We start from the raw sequence: 17,190 nt of genomic DNA, 5'->3' as shown, positions 1-17,190 counted from the left end.
GTCACAAGGCTGCCACGTGACCAGTCGTCACAGGGATGCCCCATGGTTAGGGGTCACATGACTACCACACAGCCAGTGCTCACAGGGCTGCCACATGGCTGGTGCTCACAGTGCTGGCACACGGCCGAAGGATCACAGGGCTGCCACATGGCCAGGGGTCAGGGTTACCACATGGCTAGGGGACACAGGGCTGCTACACGGCTGGGGGTCACAGGGCCACTACTTGGCCAGGGGTCATGGAGCCACCACACGGCTGGGGTTTGTATACAGATTCCAGAGGAAGGAAGCACTGGTAGAAAAGGGAACTGACAGCAAAAATGGCACTGACCAAGGAGAAGGTGGGCGATGGCCAAGCAGACAGGGCAGGGACAGAGCACCCCCAAGCAGAGGGTGGAGGGCCTGTCCCATTGAGGAGGGTGCGGCCTGCTCGGGGGCCACAGTGACTCAGCAGGGCCACAGTCTAAGGTGTTGGGCAGGTGGGGGCTGGCCCCCCATTGTGAGGTCCAGTGGAATGCTCAATTCAAGTGGGCCCAGCCCAGCTGGTCCCTCCCCTTCTAGCCCCACTGGCACTCTGCCCTGGCCTGTCCCAGGGAAACCCGGGGGCTGTCACCCACAAAGTCCAGAGAGGTCATGAGGACACGGCCTCTCTCGGCCCCCAGAGCTCTCTAAGTAGACAGTGCTGAGACATGGGAGCACCACGAGGACTGAGCATCTGGAATCGGGCGTCGGGAAGCTCTTGGAACCAGGAGAGGGATGCAGTGCAGTTTTGGGGTCTTAAAGGACTAATGTCAGGAGGGTCAGGAGCTGGGGGACAGAGATCCAGGGGTCCTGGGGAGGTGGGCCTGGTGAGGCTGTATCAGACACGGGCAAGCCGAGCTGCAGGGAGCCAGGTGCTCAGAGGGCTGGGGCCGGCAGTGCAGGCCAAGCAAGACCCTGAGGGCCTGAGGTCAGAAGAGTCCACAGTCAGGCATCTCAGCCAGAGTGTCCCCAGGAGGACGCCAACAGACTCACCAGGCTAGCCTGACATCTGGGAGGGAAGCAGGGGTGAATTTTCATTGTCTACCTGACAAACTCTTCACCACCTACCACCCTGGCCCAGGCATGTTGCTGGATGCTGGGGGTCCCCAGGTCTGGGGCACAGTCCCTGCCCGCACAGTAAAAGGAGCAAAGCAGAGACCCTCAGTAAGTCCTCCGACAGGGAGGGACCACCTGCCAGGACCCAGCAGGCAGCACCCAGGGGACAAAAGGTGGCTTTCAGGAGGAGCATCTTGAGAGTAAGGCCAGCCGGACATTCCTGGCACAGGCCAGGCCATGCACAGGCCTAGAGGCATGGGTAGCTGGGCCTGGCAGCTGCTGACCTCACAATACTAGCCCACTGGGCTGGCCTTGCCAGCCCTGAGTCCACTCAAGCCCGGGCCTTGCCCGGGGCCCTGGGCAGCCTCCAGGTGCAGTGCCCGCCCTGGGCTGCCCCCTCCACGCCCCAGGGCATGTCTCTGCTCACCAATTATGAAGGGTTGCGGCATCAGATCGAAAGGCTAGTGCGGGAAAATGAGGAGCTGAAGAAGCTGGTCCGTCTCATCCGCGAGAACCACGAGCTCAAGTCGGCCATCAGGACCCAGGCGGGTGGCCTGGCCATCAGCGGGCTTGGAGAGGCAGCCACTGGCCCAGCACCACGCCAGGGCAACTGTAAGAGGCCTGCGTGCAAGGACAGTGGGAGGGAGGGGTGCGGATGAGCCAAGAAGCAAGTCGGTGGGTTGGGGCTGGGACCTCCCCAAGAGAGGAACAAGCTGACAGCTGACAGGTGGTGGCCCCCTGGAGAAGAGGGTCAGGACACAGGGCCATCCAGACAACAGGACAAAGCTCCACCCCAATCCCATTCACCTCCCGGGAGGCCTGCTCGAATCCCAGCCCTGAGCGAAACTTCCAAGGAGCTCATAGACGGGGCATTTCCCAGCCCTGGAATCCAACTGTCCCGCCTGCTGGGCCCCATGTGTCTCTGACCCTAAACCTCCCCAGCCCTCCCCTCCCAACCTCCTCTATCCCTCAGCCCCTCTCCACACTGCCCTGTCACTGCCCAACTGGGAGACAGTCAGTGGGCGATGAGGATACAAGTCTAGAAGCAGGAGGAAAGGCAGGACTGAGAACCATAGGCAACGGGGGAAGTGCTGAGCAGGGTGGGAAGGAAGGAAGGCCGGGGCAAGGCAGGGGTCTGCAGAAGAGCATGGGCTGGTGGCCCCCGGTGTGCCCGGAGTGTGCTCACAGGGGCTGTGCCCAGAGAACGGAGGGCCTCTGGGGCAGCAAGGCTGAGATGGGGCTAGGTAAGCCCGTCGAGGCTGAGCAGGGGTGCGTGGTTGGCTGTGTGCACCCCTTGCAGTGGCCCTCCTGTCCTCTGGAAGCGAACTTCTCCATGCCCCCTCAGGAGCCCCTTGTAACGCAACTCCACCAGTGCCCCCAGCTGTCCTCTGGGCGAGGCCTGCAGCCCTGGGCAGTTGGCTGGGCCTCTCCATCTTTTCCACTCTGCCTGGTCCCTGCCAACCCGAGCTCTGCAGATGGCAGAGAGCACCAGGGAGCAACCTTGTCAGCCTCTGTGTGTTGCCCAGTAACCCCTCCTCTGCACCCTCTTCTCTGAGCAGCCACACACCACACACCACACCCACCTCAGGGCACTGGCTTCAGCCCCTGCCTCTCTGCCCTAGGCCAGCCCGGCCCTCAAAGCATCACCCCTCTGGGAGGCCCCTGGCCCAGTGAGGGCCTGGAACTTAGCTGGCTCCAAAATAGATGTGTTTCTGACAGAGCACTTGGGCCATCCCCCTGGGGGCTCAGGCCCCTGGGGTCTACCCTCATCCCTCCTCTCCAGTGTCCAGGCTTAAAGCCTTCTTCACTCCCCACAGCAGCCTCCGCCTGGCTCCTCGCTACCCATCCCAAGTTCAAAGACATAGGCCATTTCCCTTTTCAAGGTTATACCAACTGTGAGCCGACAGACAGGGCAACCAAGAGAACACATGTGGGGGAGGCACAGTGTTCAAGGACTCTCATTTAAGAAACCAGACTCTGGGCTAACGGAGTAAGCCTTCTTGTTTGGACTCTTAAGGGAATCTTCAAACCACTTCCCATCCTGTCTTGTCCTGGGCCCAAGCACCCTGCTGAGGCCAGGTTCTGGGGTGGAGTCACAGTGGAAGAGGGCACTGCAGGGGGAGGACCTGCTCGGGCAAAGCCTGGAAGTGGGAGTGACTGAAACGACAGTAGATCAATGTGGTTAAACTCGAAGCTGTGTGTGTATACACACGTGTGCTAAGGGAGAATGTGTGGGAGTGGGGTGTGTGCACAGTATGTGTACATGGGCAAGGTGTGTATAGTGTGTGTACGTGTGTGTGGAGTATGTGTATGTGTATAGAGTGTGTGTGATATGTGTATGTGTGTGAGGGGTGTGTGGGAGTACGTGGTACATGTATGTGTGTGTGGTTTGTACACATGTGAGGTGTGTGAAGTATGTGGAGTATGTGTAGTCTATGTACATGCGTGAGGTGTGTAAGGGAGTATGTGTGGCATGTGTAGGTGTGAGCTGTGTGTGGCAGTGCATAAGTGTGCGTTTTATGTGTGTTTGTGATATGTAGAACTGTATGGTGAAATGGGTGGAAGTGTGTGGGAATATGTGTATGTGTGTGGTATGTAAGTGTGTGAGGTGAGTCTAGAGTGTGTGTGGTATGTGTATGTATGTGTGGAGTATGTGTGGTATGTGTATCATGTAAAGTGTGTGATATGTATACCTGTGTGTGGCATATGTGTATTACATGTAGTCTATATACACATGTGAGGCATGTGGAGTATGTGTGGTATGTGTAGTCTATGTACACATATGAGGTATATAAGAGAGTATGTGTGGCATGTGTATGTGTGAGCTGTCTGTAGCAGTGTTTGTATGTGTTTTATGTGTGTTTGTGATATGTAGAAATGAATGGTGAAATGGGTGGAAGTGTGTGGGAATATGTGTATGTGTGTATGAGTGTGGAATGTGTGAGAGTGTGGCTATATGGATTTTTGAGTGTGTCTGTGCTCTGACTGTATCTGTGAATGTGGGTTAAGTGTGTAAATTGTGTGGTATGTGTGTTATCTGTGAGTGGGGCATGTGAGTGTGTTTGAATGACTGAGAGTATGGGTGAATGTTTGTGAATTGTGCATGTAAATGTGTATGGAGGTGTGTTTGTGTAAGTGTGAGTGCAGTGAATGTGTTTCTGAGTATGAGTGAGTGTACATGTGGCTATGAAGTATGTGTGATGAATGTATGTGGTGTGTGTGTATGTGTGGAAAGGTGGTGTGTGTGGGGAGTGTTGTGGTTTGTGTAAGTGTATAAAGTGTTCATTGTGAGGTGTGTGTGGGAGTGTGGTATGTGTGGAGTAAGTGTGGTATGTTAAGCATCCAAAGAAGGTGCATACAAAGTGAGGGTGTTTTAGTGTGTGGAGTGCCTGTGAGAGTGAGTATGAGCATGTATAATTGTTTATGTGGTGTGCCTGGTGTTTGTGTTGTGTGTGGTGTGTGTATACGAGTGTATATGTGTATAATCGTTTATGTAGTGTGTCTGGTGTTTATGTTGTGTGTGATATGTGTATATAAGTGTGTGTGAGTGTGTATAATTGTTATGTGGTGTGTGTGACATTTGTGTTTTGGTATATGGTGTGTGTGTACCTAAGTGTGATTTACGTGATAGTGAATTTGAGTGTGTGTGAACATGTGTCAGGTGTATGTGGCGCATGAGTTTTGTGGTGTGCATGAATATGTGGATGTGAGTGTATGTGTATGGGAGTGTTTGGGTGTGAGAATGTGTGGTATGTATGTGTTTCGGTGTGTGATGTGCATGTGTTCAGGAATGTGCTATGTGTGTGTATGGGAACGTGCTATTTGTGAATGTGTGTGGGTATGTGATTGTGTATCACTGTGTCACAGCATATAAGTGAGTATATTTGGTGTGAGTGATGTGTGTGGTGTGAGTGTGTATTGGTGTGGTGTGAATGTAGTAAATGAGTTGTATGGTGTGCATGAGTGTGTGAGTCAGTGGGGGGGTGATTGTGAGTGTGTGTGTTTGTATGTGAGTGGCCCAGTGAGTGGTGAGTGATGCAGCTAGAGAGCTAGAGGGGTGAGCAGGGGTCCGAAAGACTGTGAATGACATGCTAAGGAGCTTGGACTTGACCTTAGAGGCGATAAGCAGACCCTGGTCTCAAATAGAGAGCAGCATGCTACTGTGGAAGAAATGGATTCTGAGACCGGGGTGAGGCAAGGAGATCAGTTAGACTGAGGCTCAGTAGGAGATGATTGTGGCATGAACTAGATGGTGGAGAGACATTAAGTCAAGTTACTTAGCAAGAAAAACAGATGTCCTAGCTGCTAGGAAGTGGAAAGTGAAGAAGAGAGGATCCAGAGGTCTGAAGCCTGGCTGGGGTGACACTTCCAAGATGGCAGGACACACTGTGCCCATCCCCAGCAAAAGTGGATCCCTGTACAGTGCCTCTTTCTCTGACCACTTCCTCATCCTGGGTGCTTACGTTGCCCATTCCTTGTGACGGGCCTTCCTCTTGGGGTCGAACTCTTCTCAGTTTGCCCTGAGAATTGAACTGGGCCTTCAGTTCCCCTCATTCTGGGCCCACTCTTCTCCCTGTGCTCTTGTGCACATTCCTACCTCCTAAGTCCCCTAGTCCAGAGCTTGGGCCCAGCCCATTCAGTAGGCACACAGGAGGCAAGGCAATGGGAAGTGTGGTCACAGCAGGGATACATGGGCTGTGGGGGCTCACAAGTGTGTGTGCCATGTCCATCACAGTTCAGGGCTGAGCTCAGGTCAGGAAGACAAGGGTGCAAGATAAGGGTCAGGTCTGGGGCTCACTGTCCTCCTGGGATAGAACTCCAGGAAGTCCAGGACTTCTCAGTTCCATCTGAGACAATCTTTCACGTTGTTACAAAAGTGTATTAGGGTAAGGATAGGACATAATACAACAGTTTGTTACTTTGACTGAAAATTTTTATTCTGACATATGGTATGTGGGCCTCCATTTCCCAGGGTCCTGCAAATGTTAAGGGTGATCCTGAGAGGAGGAAATGGAGCTTTGGAGGAAGAAAAACAGTTGCATTTTGGACAAAACCCCATTGCTGTCAAGTCGATTCTGACTCATAGCAACCCTATAAGACAGAATGGAACTGCCCCATAGGTTTCCAACAAGCTGATTTAAAAGACATCCCCACATCCATGTGGAGTGTCCAGGAAGCAGTGGTGGTATAAGCCTGAAGCTCAAAGGAGATGTCAGGGCTAGAGATTCAAGAGCTGGTGATAGGTGAAGCCGCAGGAAGGGGTGAGACTGTGTGGGAAGAGTGTACAGTAAGAGGAAAAGAGGGCTGTGGGGCAGGTCCCAAGTGAGGGCAGGCAGAAGAAGCAAGGGAGACTTCAAAGTAAGGAAAGGGAAGTCAAGATGCAGCTTCAGAGGCTAAGAGGTCAAGCCAGTACTGAGTGCCCACTAATGACCTTGGGTAGGGTGACTGCAATACTGAGGTGTGGGAACGGCAGGTCAGGCAAGAGTGAGGTAAGAGTGAGTGAGAAAACGGAGCGTACAGGTGGTGCCATTAATCCAGGAAGCTTGGCCACCAGCAGAAGAGAGAGGGCAATAGCTAGAGGCAGGAAGTCTAAAGTTTCTTTTCAGGGTGGCAGCACCCTAAGTTTATTTATTCATGGAGGAGGAGAAGCCAGGAGAGACAGAATATGCCAGAAAAAAGGGTACTGCACAAGAGGACCTAGGGGGCAGGACTCTTCCACAGACCTGGAAGGGAAGGTGAAGAGTGGGAACATCAAGGGGTGGGAAACTTAGCGAATTCATGGCTTCAATTTTCTCTGTAAAGAGGTCCCCCTAAGACTCACGGGAAGGTGGAGGAATGTCCGAAATTGAGTAGAAATGGGAGAAGGAGCTAAGAGTGGAACATGGGAAGACCATTTGTTTGTGTAGTGGCCCGAATGGCATTTGTGCCTATGGATTGATAGGATAACAGCATCAACCTCAAGCTTTCTCCCTCCCCTCCCCGTTTGGTGGCATGGGGGAGGCAGGCAGTGGAGCACTGAGGCTGACTTGGCAAAAGAGATTAGGGACATCACTGGCTGCACCAGCTGAGAGGGAAGCTGAGGCCAGGAGGGCTGGCGATGGCCAGAAAATAGATATCAGTGCACCAGAGTCTGGAGCCGCTCCAAAACCAGGTGGCCAGGAGGGATCTCCCAAGCAAGCCAGAAGGTACAACCGCTGTGGTCAGAGAAGGTACTCCGGGCGACAGGAAGTCAGCACACGTTGGCTGCATTCAGCTCACAGCAGGCGGAGCAGGTGCCAAGAGTTTTAGACCTTGGTCCCTTGCACATGACAGGGCAGTCCCTCAGGCTCTTGGGAAGATGAAGATGGATGGGGATTCAGGGCTGTCAGAGCAGCCGAGAGAGGAGGTGGGGGCTGACCGGAAGCTCAGGACACTAAAACACCGATTGTGCCAGAAACTGGCTCCTGCCGCACTTGGTCAGACCTGGCTCCTCCACACAGGCTGCCAGGACAGCATAGGCGATCAGGACAAGAGATGGTCAGACGGGAGCAGGCAGTTGAGACGAGACAGCCATCAGAACGGGACAGCCAGTCATGATGAGACAGGCGGTCAGGGCGGGACAGGCGGTCAGGAGTGGACAGGCGGTCAGGAGGGTCAAGACTGGGCCTCCCTGGGGCCTGGCCGCACTCTTGACGCCCCCCTAAGTCCCCACCGCAGCCCCAGCGCAAAGGCTCCCACGTCCCTTGCTCAGGAGGGTCCTTCACCCGCACCCAGGCCCCGCTGTCCTGACGCGACCCTCCGAGACTGTCCCCACCCCACGCCCGTCCTCCCTTCCCCAGGCCCACGCCTCCTCAGCGCCGTCCTCCCCTCAGGACCCTGCCTAGCCGCCTCACGCCTTGAATGCACCTCAGGGCCGCCCCTCACGACTGCACGCCCTCAGGGTTCATCCTCGCCTCAGGTCCCGTCTGCTCTCCTCAGGGCCCGCTCTCCTTCAGGGCCCATCCTCCCCTCCCCTGTTGCCCCTCGGCCCACACCACCACCTCTCTCTCCAGCCTGCGCCCACCCCTACCCCGTTCGGAGCCTTTGCTCACCAGTATCTCCCCTTGGGCTTCTCTCTCGTCTGCCTCACTTGCAGGAGCCGCGCTTCCCGCCCAAACGCTCGGCCCCACCCCTGGCCCCGCCCCTACGTCAGACCCCGCCCCTGGCTCCGCCTTGATGATCGGGCCCCTCCCTGACTCACAGACCCCGCCCCAATCCCATCTGCTGGGGCTGGAGGAGGAAGGCCCTGCGCCCTGGGGCGGGCACAGACGACGCCTCAAGGCCTCAGGCCTCAGGCTTTTGCAGCTGCCAGAGGGAGGTGGTGTCACCGCGGAGACGTGGAGGCCAATGGCAGTGTGGTAGTGTGCTTGGCGGCCAAATTGGTGCAAGGCGGGAGGCGGGCCCAAGGGCTTCCTGACCAACTGGGTGCAGGCTGGGCTGCAAGAGCCAGACTTGTCTAGGCCGACTCCGAAGTTAGGAACCCCGTGATGAGAAGGGACCTAGGAGCTGGTTGGTGGGAAACAGCGGTTCTGTTCAGCAATTCAAGGCACTGTAAACTGCACCTGTAAACTTAAGACGTTGCTTTTCCGAGCTTCATTGTCAGACCCTCAATCTGGACCCTCAATCTTTCTTAGGCATAAAGTAAACACACATGCTGAGTGTCCAGGTCCCCTTCCGTGTTCTAGTACCAAAACCTAGGAGTAACTTCTACCCACGAGTCTACATCAGTCAGCACAAACTGTTAAAAGGTCAAACAAAATTGACTACTTGTATATTTTGCATTAGAATACAGTGCTGGGGGCTGATGGGCTGAGCTCTCTTAAACCCCTATGGGCTGCACACTCCTGTTTCTGGAAAGTTCTGCTCATTCTGGCCCAACAAATGTCTTGGCAAAGTATCCCTAGAGGTCCAGAAACTCACACGTGTCCCTGCCTCTCAACCAGAGATCTTGGCAAGATTCTCAGTGATGGCCCTGATGAGACCTCAAACCCTCTTGAAACTCGGTGTCCCAGCCACAGTCCTGGGCAGGGGACACACGTTGACGGAACACCCACTGAGCTGTTTCAACAAACGAATGCTGCCCTGGAGGCACTCACTCGTCTATGTCAAGAGATTTGGAAGACAGCTACCTGGCCAACTGACTGGAAGAGATCCATATTTGTACCTATTCCAAAGAAAGGTTATCCCACAGAGAGTAGAAATTATCAAACAGTATCATTGATATCAAACACAAGTAGAATCTTGCTGAAGATAATTCAAAAATGATTGTAGCGGTATATTGACAGGGAACTGCCAGAAATGCAAGCTGGATTCAGAAGAGGATGTGGAATGAGGGATGTCATTGCCGATGTCAGATGGATCTTGGTTGAAAACAAAGAATACCAGAAAGATATTTACCTGTGTTTTATTAATCATGCAAAGGCCTTCAACTGTGTGAATCATAACAAATTATGAGTAATATTGCAAAGAATAGGAATTCCAGAACACTTAATTGTGCTCATGAGGACCCTGTACATAGACCAAGAGGTTGTTGTTCAAACAGAACAAGGGGATACTGCATGGTTTAAAATCAAGAAGGGAGTACGTCGGGTTTGTATCCTTTCACCACACTTATTCAATCTGTACGCAGAGCAAATAATCTGAGAAACTGGACTGTATGAAGAAGAATGTGGCATCAGGATTGGAGGCAGGCTCATTAACAACCTGAGATACGCAGACGACACAATTTGCTTGCTGAAAGTGGAGACGACTTGGAGCACTTACTGATGAAGATTAAAGACTACAGTCTGCAGTGTGGCTTACACCTCAACATAAAGAAAACGAAAATCCTCACAACTGGACCAATAAGCAACATCACGATAAGTGCAGAAAAGATTGAAGTTGTCAGGGATTTCATTTTACTTGCATCCACAATCAACACCCATGGAAGCAGCAGTCAAGAAATCAGACATCGTATTGCACTGGGAAAATCTGCTGCAAAAGACCTCTTTAAAATGTTAAGTAGCAAAGATGTCTCTTTGAAGACTAAGGTACACCTAACCCAAGCCATGGTGTTTTCAGTCACCTCATATGTATGTGAAAGTTGGACAATGAATAAGGAAGGCCGAAGAAGAGTTGATGCTTTGAGTTGTGGTGTTGGCGAAGAATGCTGAAAGTACCATGGAGTGCCAGAACGAACAAATCTGTCCTGGAAGAAGTGCAGCTGCAATGACCCTTGGAAGCAAGAACGGCCAGACTTCATCTCACCTACTTAGGTCATGTTGTGCGAAGAACTGGTCCTGGAGAAGGATGTCGTCCTTGGTGAAGTGAAGGGGCAGCCAAAAGGTGAAGACCCTCAACAAGATGAATTGACACAGTGGCTGGAATGACAGGCTCAAGCATAACAAAAGTTGTGAGGCTGGTGCGGGACCAGGCAGTGTTTCATTCCGTTGTACATAGGGTCACTGTGAGTTGGAATCGACGCCATGGCACCTAATAACAACAACAACTATACGATCCAGGCACTCTTCTGGGTACCAGGAAAACAGCTGTAAACAGACAGGAACCCCTGCCCTCAAGGCACGTTATCTTCCATATGTTTTCTGTTGTGTTTTTACATTGTTGTGTTTCAAATTATTTCACATAAAACTATCATTGGAAGTTTCTTGATTTGCTGAATGACTCTTCTCTGGTGGGTTGTTTCTGCCTTTTAATGTTGACAGACAGACAGAAGTGCAGGCCGTTCCAAGGTCGGTGTCTCCTTCTCGTCTCCACAGACTCTGGGCCCCGAGAGAAGTCCCCTCCCCTGCCTCTGACTGGCCCACTCTGAAGCTCGCGCATCCAGCCCTCTCCATCCACTCTGTCCTCAGTACTCCTCTTACTGATCTTATCTTGGTAGTCCCTGGAACCCACACTGTCCCTGCTGGCACCCCCTCTGGTCTCCTTCGTCCAGACACAGTAAATGTTCCCTGCTTCCTCACCACCCCAGCTCCTCCCACCAGAAGCAGCACCCAGCCGCCGCCATCACGCCACCCCCTCCAAGTGCAGAGTGTCAAGTTAGTAATTAGATTGACTTTATTAGGTGTTAGACCCAAAACACCAAACCAGCTGCCAGGGAGTTGGTTCCAACCCGTGAGTCAGAGGAGAACGGTGCCCTCGGGGTGTTTAGTGGCTGATTTTTTGGACACAGATTGACAGGCCTTTCTTCAGAGGTGCCTCTGGCTGGATTTGAACCGCCGAACTTTTGGTCTGTGGCTGAGCACTGATACCTCGTGAGGTATTAGATCAAGTTTGTGAGGTATTAGATTGATTATTAATTTATCATCCGATTCCCGCATCTTTGTTCCTTTGCCCTGGGTCTAGGTACAGGGTCGCTCTCCTCCGTTTGCTTTGTACATGTTGGTGTTACCCTTTCTGTGAATTGCACTGTCACGAGGTCTTTGTCCTATTTCATGATCGTTACCTGGAATTCAACTTTGTTCAAAGTGCAGATTGAGGCCCTAGTTACCTAGCACTGCTGTAACAGAAATGCTACGAATGGGTGGCTTTAACAAACAAATTAATTCTCTCCCAGCTTAGGAGGCCAGAAGTCCAAAGTCAGGCTGCTAGCTCTTGGGGAAGGCTTTCTGTCTGTTGGCTCACAGTTTAGAAGGAAGATCCCTGTCTTCTTCCAGCATCCTTGGGCCTGATGTTCTTGGAGACCTCCATTGTCTTGGCATCAATCTTCCTTTGGGTCTAGGAGGTGGGCAGCACAGGGACCCTGAGTCCAGAGGGCTTACTCCTTTCCTGGCTCTTCTTTCTTGATGGTAGGAAGTCCTTCTCTCTTCTTTTTTCTCTTGTAAGATAAAAAGTGATGCAATCAGATAGATACACTCCACAGAGAGATCAGTCAGGGAGAACAGAAGGAGACGGCTCAGAGAGCAGGAGTGCATGGGAGGGAAGGACACGGGGAGGGGTAACTATGGGGAGGAAGTGGGAGGGGAGCTGTTGCATTGTGGGAAATTGCAATCAATGTCATGAGACAAAATGTGTGTGGATTGCTGTATGCAAAATGAATTTTCTCTGTAAACTTTCAGCCAAAACACAATAAAAATTTAAAATAAGTTAAAAAAGAAAAGGGGGATGCAAGCCACGCTCCAGGGAAACTCCCCTGAGGAGCTGTGGCCACAGGGCTGTTGCATCCCACCCCAAGCTCCTTACAGTTGGCTGGTCTCAGCAGGGCACGTCATCACAGAACTGCCAAACCACTAACAGTCACGGCCCTGCCACGCTGACACGTGGTTTTGAGGGACACAGCCAATCCATGACAGGGCCCTTTCCCTCTGGAAAGTTCTGGCCAAGACCCTCCAGTCCTCTCCACCCTCAGCTCCCCCCACCCTGACTGGCCAGTCCGTCCACAGTGGTCGCCTTCCCCGACGAGGCACAGAGGGGGAACGCTTTTGTCATGTCCTCTCAGCTTGACTGGCTGCTTCAAAACGGGTGCTGTTCATCCCCTGGCCGTAAGGACAGCCAGCCATGGCCATCATTCTGTCACCCAGGGCCACATTACTCAGTAAACAAGGTAAGCACAGTTATGCTTGCTTACTGGATCTGCAGTGATAGAGTATTTCACGTGAGTTTCACTCCATGTGAAACTGTTCCCTTCAGATTAATAAGCACAAGTAAGCCCGTGCTTACCTGGCCTACTAGACACTCCACACCTGTCAGGGACTGTAAATTTTGAAGAGGGTTTGACGCTGTAGGAAGGGGCTGTGGGGTTGGGAGGAGGACAGGCGCGGCCACACCTAGAAGCAGAATCTCTAATGTGTTGAAAACACATGAACCGTTCGCTACAGATGAGTAAGGAAGCACACGCAAACTCGTGCTTACCTCGCTCACCGCTTAATCGCCCCCTGCTCTTGCCATCCTGGGCCGTCCCTGGCGGTGCCGGGGCAGATGACCCGTGGCCCTCCTCTCTCCCCCGCCCCCATAGACCCTGCCCCAGACGCCCCTTACTCGTGTCACCCCAACCCTGGGCTCCTCTCGTAGGAAGCCGAGACTGAGGACACACGCCCACCCCCCTTGGTCGCCTCCAGTCTGGCCGCCAACCTCCGCAGCGGGCTCTGCTCCCCGCCCGGCCCTTTGAGTTCTGCCCTACGTTCGGCCCAGTGCTTTGCTGTCCAGATCCTTTCTGTCAACAGCTGCTTCTCCTCGGTCCACGAATGTTATCCCCTCCTTGTCCCTAAATCGAAACTGTTCATCAAAACAAAACTGGGTTGACAAAGACCACCACCAGTTGATGTGATCATGTGACTTACGTTTACTGTTTGACAAAAAAAAAAAATGAGAACTCAGGAAGCAATGAAACGGGCGAGCTTGCGACAGCGGAGCGAAGACTGGCAGCGCCTTAAGCAACAGGTGAGCCACTTCCGGGCCCTTGGCAAGAGCCCCCGCCTTGTGCGGTAAGAGACTGGGGAAAATCAACAGTCAGCATGCTTGTAGCAGGGTGGCTTGTTGCGAAACTGGAGTTAGCCAAACGCACAAAGGTTGGAGAGGCACAGCCACCAGGGGGAGACATCAGCACCCCGTCCACGCTGCTGCCAACGAGGGGCAGCCCGTGCGCCCGGAAGGAGACGCAGGTTCAAAGACCGCCCCCCGCAGGCTGCGGAGAACGCGCGCGACGGTTCTCCAGGCACGCAGCCGCGCCCGCTCCTCGTCATCCTGTCTGGGGAGAGGATATTTGCCCACAAGAGGCCCGGAAACGTGCGCCCGCAGGCCCTTTGCACAGGCTTCCTGCGCCCTGTGCTGTGCACACACGGGGGAAGGCTTCCAGGCGGGGACTGGACGGGAGCGTCTGTGTGTCGGTCTGTGTGTCCCACTTCCCTTAAGGAGCATTACGGCTTCTGTCTCAGTGATAGATGAATGGGGAGGGTTTCTGCTGCATCTGCACTCCCCGAACCTTCCTCACACTTGCCACCGCCCCTTCCTTCCAAGCTGCTCTGCCTCTGGGGAGGTCTTACCCCCAGTCCCACCCAAACAGTGGTTGGCTGGGTTTTCCCTGGGAACCTCACGCGGGGCTCAGGGAGAGTAAAGCACGTGAGGTGGGTGTCTCTGGGGCTGCTGGCCAGGTCTGAGCCACCCTCTCAGCTACACCTGCACCCCCTGTCCCCAAGCAGACATGGGCATATCTGCAGGAGCCGGCCCCCACGCCTGTTCTAGCTCCTGGCTCCCTGAGGGACCTCTACCTGGTGGGTGGTCAGGAGGCCCAAGCCCACTCCTTTCTCCAGGGAACAGTGGGGACAATTTGGTAACCTGTCCATCGGGGGACACCTGTCTTGGGGGGACATTGAAGGCACCAGCCACTCAGGGCAGTGGGAAGATTTGGGGGGACAGGGCATCCCTGTGGCTGGGAGAGCAGGTGGTCAGAGACATGGATCTGGAGCTGAAGGGTAACGTGAGCTAGAGGGGGCGTGAGGAGCCCAAAGAGGATGGGGTGGCCCACAGTAGACAGACAGGAGGGGGGATGAGGAGCCCACAGAGGACAGAGGGGAGGGGGCTCCCAGAAGATGGAAAGGAGGGGCCTGAGAAACCCACAGAGGTCAGAGGGGAGGTGAGCCCACAGAAGGTAGAGGAGGGGGGATGAGGAGCCCACAGAGGACAGAGGTGGGGGGCTCACAGAGGATGGAGAGGAGAAGGGCCTTGCAAAGGGCAGAGAGGAGGGGGCCTGCCACAGAGGATAAAGGGGAGGAGACCCCCACAGAGGACAGGAGAGAACTGGACCAGGGAACTGGTAGCAGACAAAGGGGAAGGGGGATAGCTGGACCCCCTGGGATGCAGGGGGGCTCATCATCCCAGCCCACCCACCACCCAAGGTCACAGAGCTAAATCGATCCCTGAGGGCATCCAGTTGCAGGAACAGAGCCCATGCCTGCCCTCCTCCGTCTGTGCAGGGTCTCAGCTCTCTCTCTCTCTGTGTCCCCCCCCAGGTGTCTTTCTGCCCCCACCAACAGCAGCCAACCAGCCGGGCCTGGAAGATGGGGGGATGGTAACCCTGGCGCCCCTGGCCGACATGCTGAGCAGCCCACAGCCAAGCCCCGTCACGGGCTCCATCATGAACCCCCTGACGGGCCAGCTCAACACACTGCTGTCTGGCTCCATGCCCATGTCCCAGAGCCACCAGCTTGGCAGCCTCCTGGCTGGCCCAGTGGGAGTGCCCCCAGCCAGCACGCTGACCAGCTCCCTGGGTGCGCCTTGTACCGGCCCCCTGACTCCAGGCAGCCCCCTGACAGTGCCCCCAGCAGGCACACTGGCCAGCTCCCTCGGCCTGCCTTCCACCGGCCCCCTGAGCAGCCCTCTGACTGGCCCCCTGACTCCAAACAGCCCCATGGTGGTAGCCCCAATGGGCACACTCACCAGCTCCCTGGGCACAATTTCCACTGGTCCCCTGACCGGCCCCCTGACTCCAAGCAGCCCCATGACGGTGCCCCCAGCGGGCACACTGGCCAGCTCCCTGGGCCCGCTTTCCACTGGCCCCCTGAATCCAAGCAGCCCCATGACGGTGCCCCCGGCGGGCACACTGGCCAGCTCCCTGGGCCCGCTTTCCACTGGCCCCCTGACTCCAAGCAGCCCCCTGCAGGCCCCTGCGACAGCGCCTCTGGCTGTACCTCAGAACCTGCTGACCAATCCCGTGGGCAACCTGGTGTTGTCAGAGACCACAAGGGTACGGCTGTCAGAGGCTACACGCAGGTGCTCCTCCGGGCCCCAGCCCCCAGCCGGCTCGGGGCCTGCGGCCCCCTCCAAAGGTAACAGGCACTGGAGGGGAGGGGTGACAGAGTGCTTTGGGGAGTGGGCGGCGGGCCAGGCTCTGACCCTCCTCTCACCCCTTCATCCCCAGTCCTGCTGTCGGCTGAGCACCCCCGGCCATCCCAGGACCTAGAGGCCCTCAGTGTGACTTTTGTGGGGACACCCATCCAGACATCCACGCCCATCAGCCCTGCCATGGCCTTCTCCTATGGCATCCCAGATCCCCAGACCCAGACCAATGTCCGTCAGGGACAGTCCGCCAATGCCTACTCCAATGCCCCAGGCCCCACCGCCCCTGCTCCTGCCCCTCCAGCTGCTGCCATCAACTGCACTTCCTCTAGCTCAACTCAGGTGGCCCCAGGCACCACCCACTCCCCCACCAGGCCCTCACTTGCCGCCCACTCCCCAACCCGCACGTCATCCTCCCCTGCTTCATTCCACGACGCCCGGGCATCTCGCGCCTCAGAAACATCCCGGAAAAGCACCCTGGAGCTGGACCGGAAGCTGGCCCACCGCAAGACCAGCAAGTTCCCCGACAGCCCCCGAGGTGAGCACCCCGGATGATCCACCGCCTCCCGGGCTCCCAGGCTCAGTGGCTCCGCTAACACCCGTCTCGTCGCAGAGTCCAAGCAGCCGGCCTGGGAGCGGCTGGTGGGGGAGGTGGCCTTCCAGCTGGACCGCAGGATCTTGTCCAGCATCTTCCCGGAGCGTGTGCGCCTCTACGGCTTCACCGTCTCCAACATTCCTGAGAAGATCATCCAGGTTGGTGGCCACCCTGGGGATGGGGCCTGCAAGTCCCCGAGGGGCCACAGGGCACTGCCAGGGCCAAGTGGGGCCAAACCCCAAGGACCCCTGGGACTCAGGAAGCCTAGTCCCCAGTCCAAGGGGCCAGAGGGTGTCCCAATGAGCCCGGCAGGAGGATCCCAGGCCCCCCCAGAGAAGGAGGGGCACAGGAAGACTCAGGGCCCCACAGGCCGCTCTCCTCTTTACCACCTCAGACAGCCTCAGGGTGGCCGCTCTCTCCGTGGCCCAGAGGCCTGTAGTGTACGGTGGCCCTCCCGGACCTGTACAGCCAAAGGCATGTCCCTGGCCCTGCAGGTCTCTCCAGGGACCTGCACTCCAGGCACCTCAGGCCTGGCTCATTCCACTTCCCCCTGCTCCTGTGGGGGGACACCGAGGGAGGACCTTCCCCAGCTCCCTGCAACTTGTCTCCTTGCGAATGTGAGAGGCAGGCAGAGTGCTGCCTGAGGACCACTGCTCCCTCCTGCACCTCCACACAACACAGGATGGCAGCGGGGGTGCTGGGTGGTGCCCCACAACGCCTCCTGGAAAGCTGCC

At 55.5% G+C, this 17,190-nt stretch overlaps 1 protein-coding gene across 1 annotated transcript in view; it reads left to right on the top strand.

The window, feature by feature from the left end:
- Window positions 1-1,487: 1,487 nt before the first annotated feature.
- The window catches only part of SPATC1 (spermatogenesis and centriole associated 1), a 24,404-nt gene continuing 8,701 nt past the window's right edge, over window positions 1,488-17,190 (top strand). The window contains exons 1-4 of the mRNA XM_007956077.1: window positions 1,488-1,680; window positions 15,036-15,851; window positions 16,289-16,399; window positions 16,475-16,614. Of these exons, the coding sequence (XP_007954268.1) occupies window positions 1,488-1,680; window positions 15,036-15,851; window positions 16,289-16,399; window positions 16,475-16,614 (1,260 nt within the window). The remainder of the gene's footprint in view (window positions 1,681-15,035; window positions 15,852-16,288; window positions 16,400-16,474; window positions 16,615-17,190) is intronic.

The sequence above is a fragment of the Orycteropus afer genome, unplaced genomic scaffold (genome assembly GCF_000298275.1).
Source record: "Orycteropus afer afer isolate SDZICR_OR568_19922 unplaced genomic scaffold, OryAfe1.0 scaffold00574, whole genome shotgun sequence".
Classification (NCBI taxonomy): Eukaryota; Metazoa; Chordata; class Mammalia; order Tubulidentata; family Orycteropodidae; genus Orycteropus; species Orycteropus afer.
Note: the sequence above shows the minus strand (reverse complement) of the source record. Positions and strands in the feature narration are given on the sequence as shown.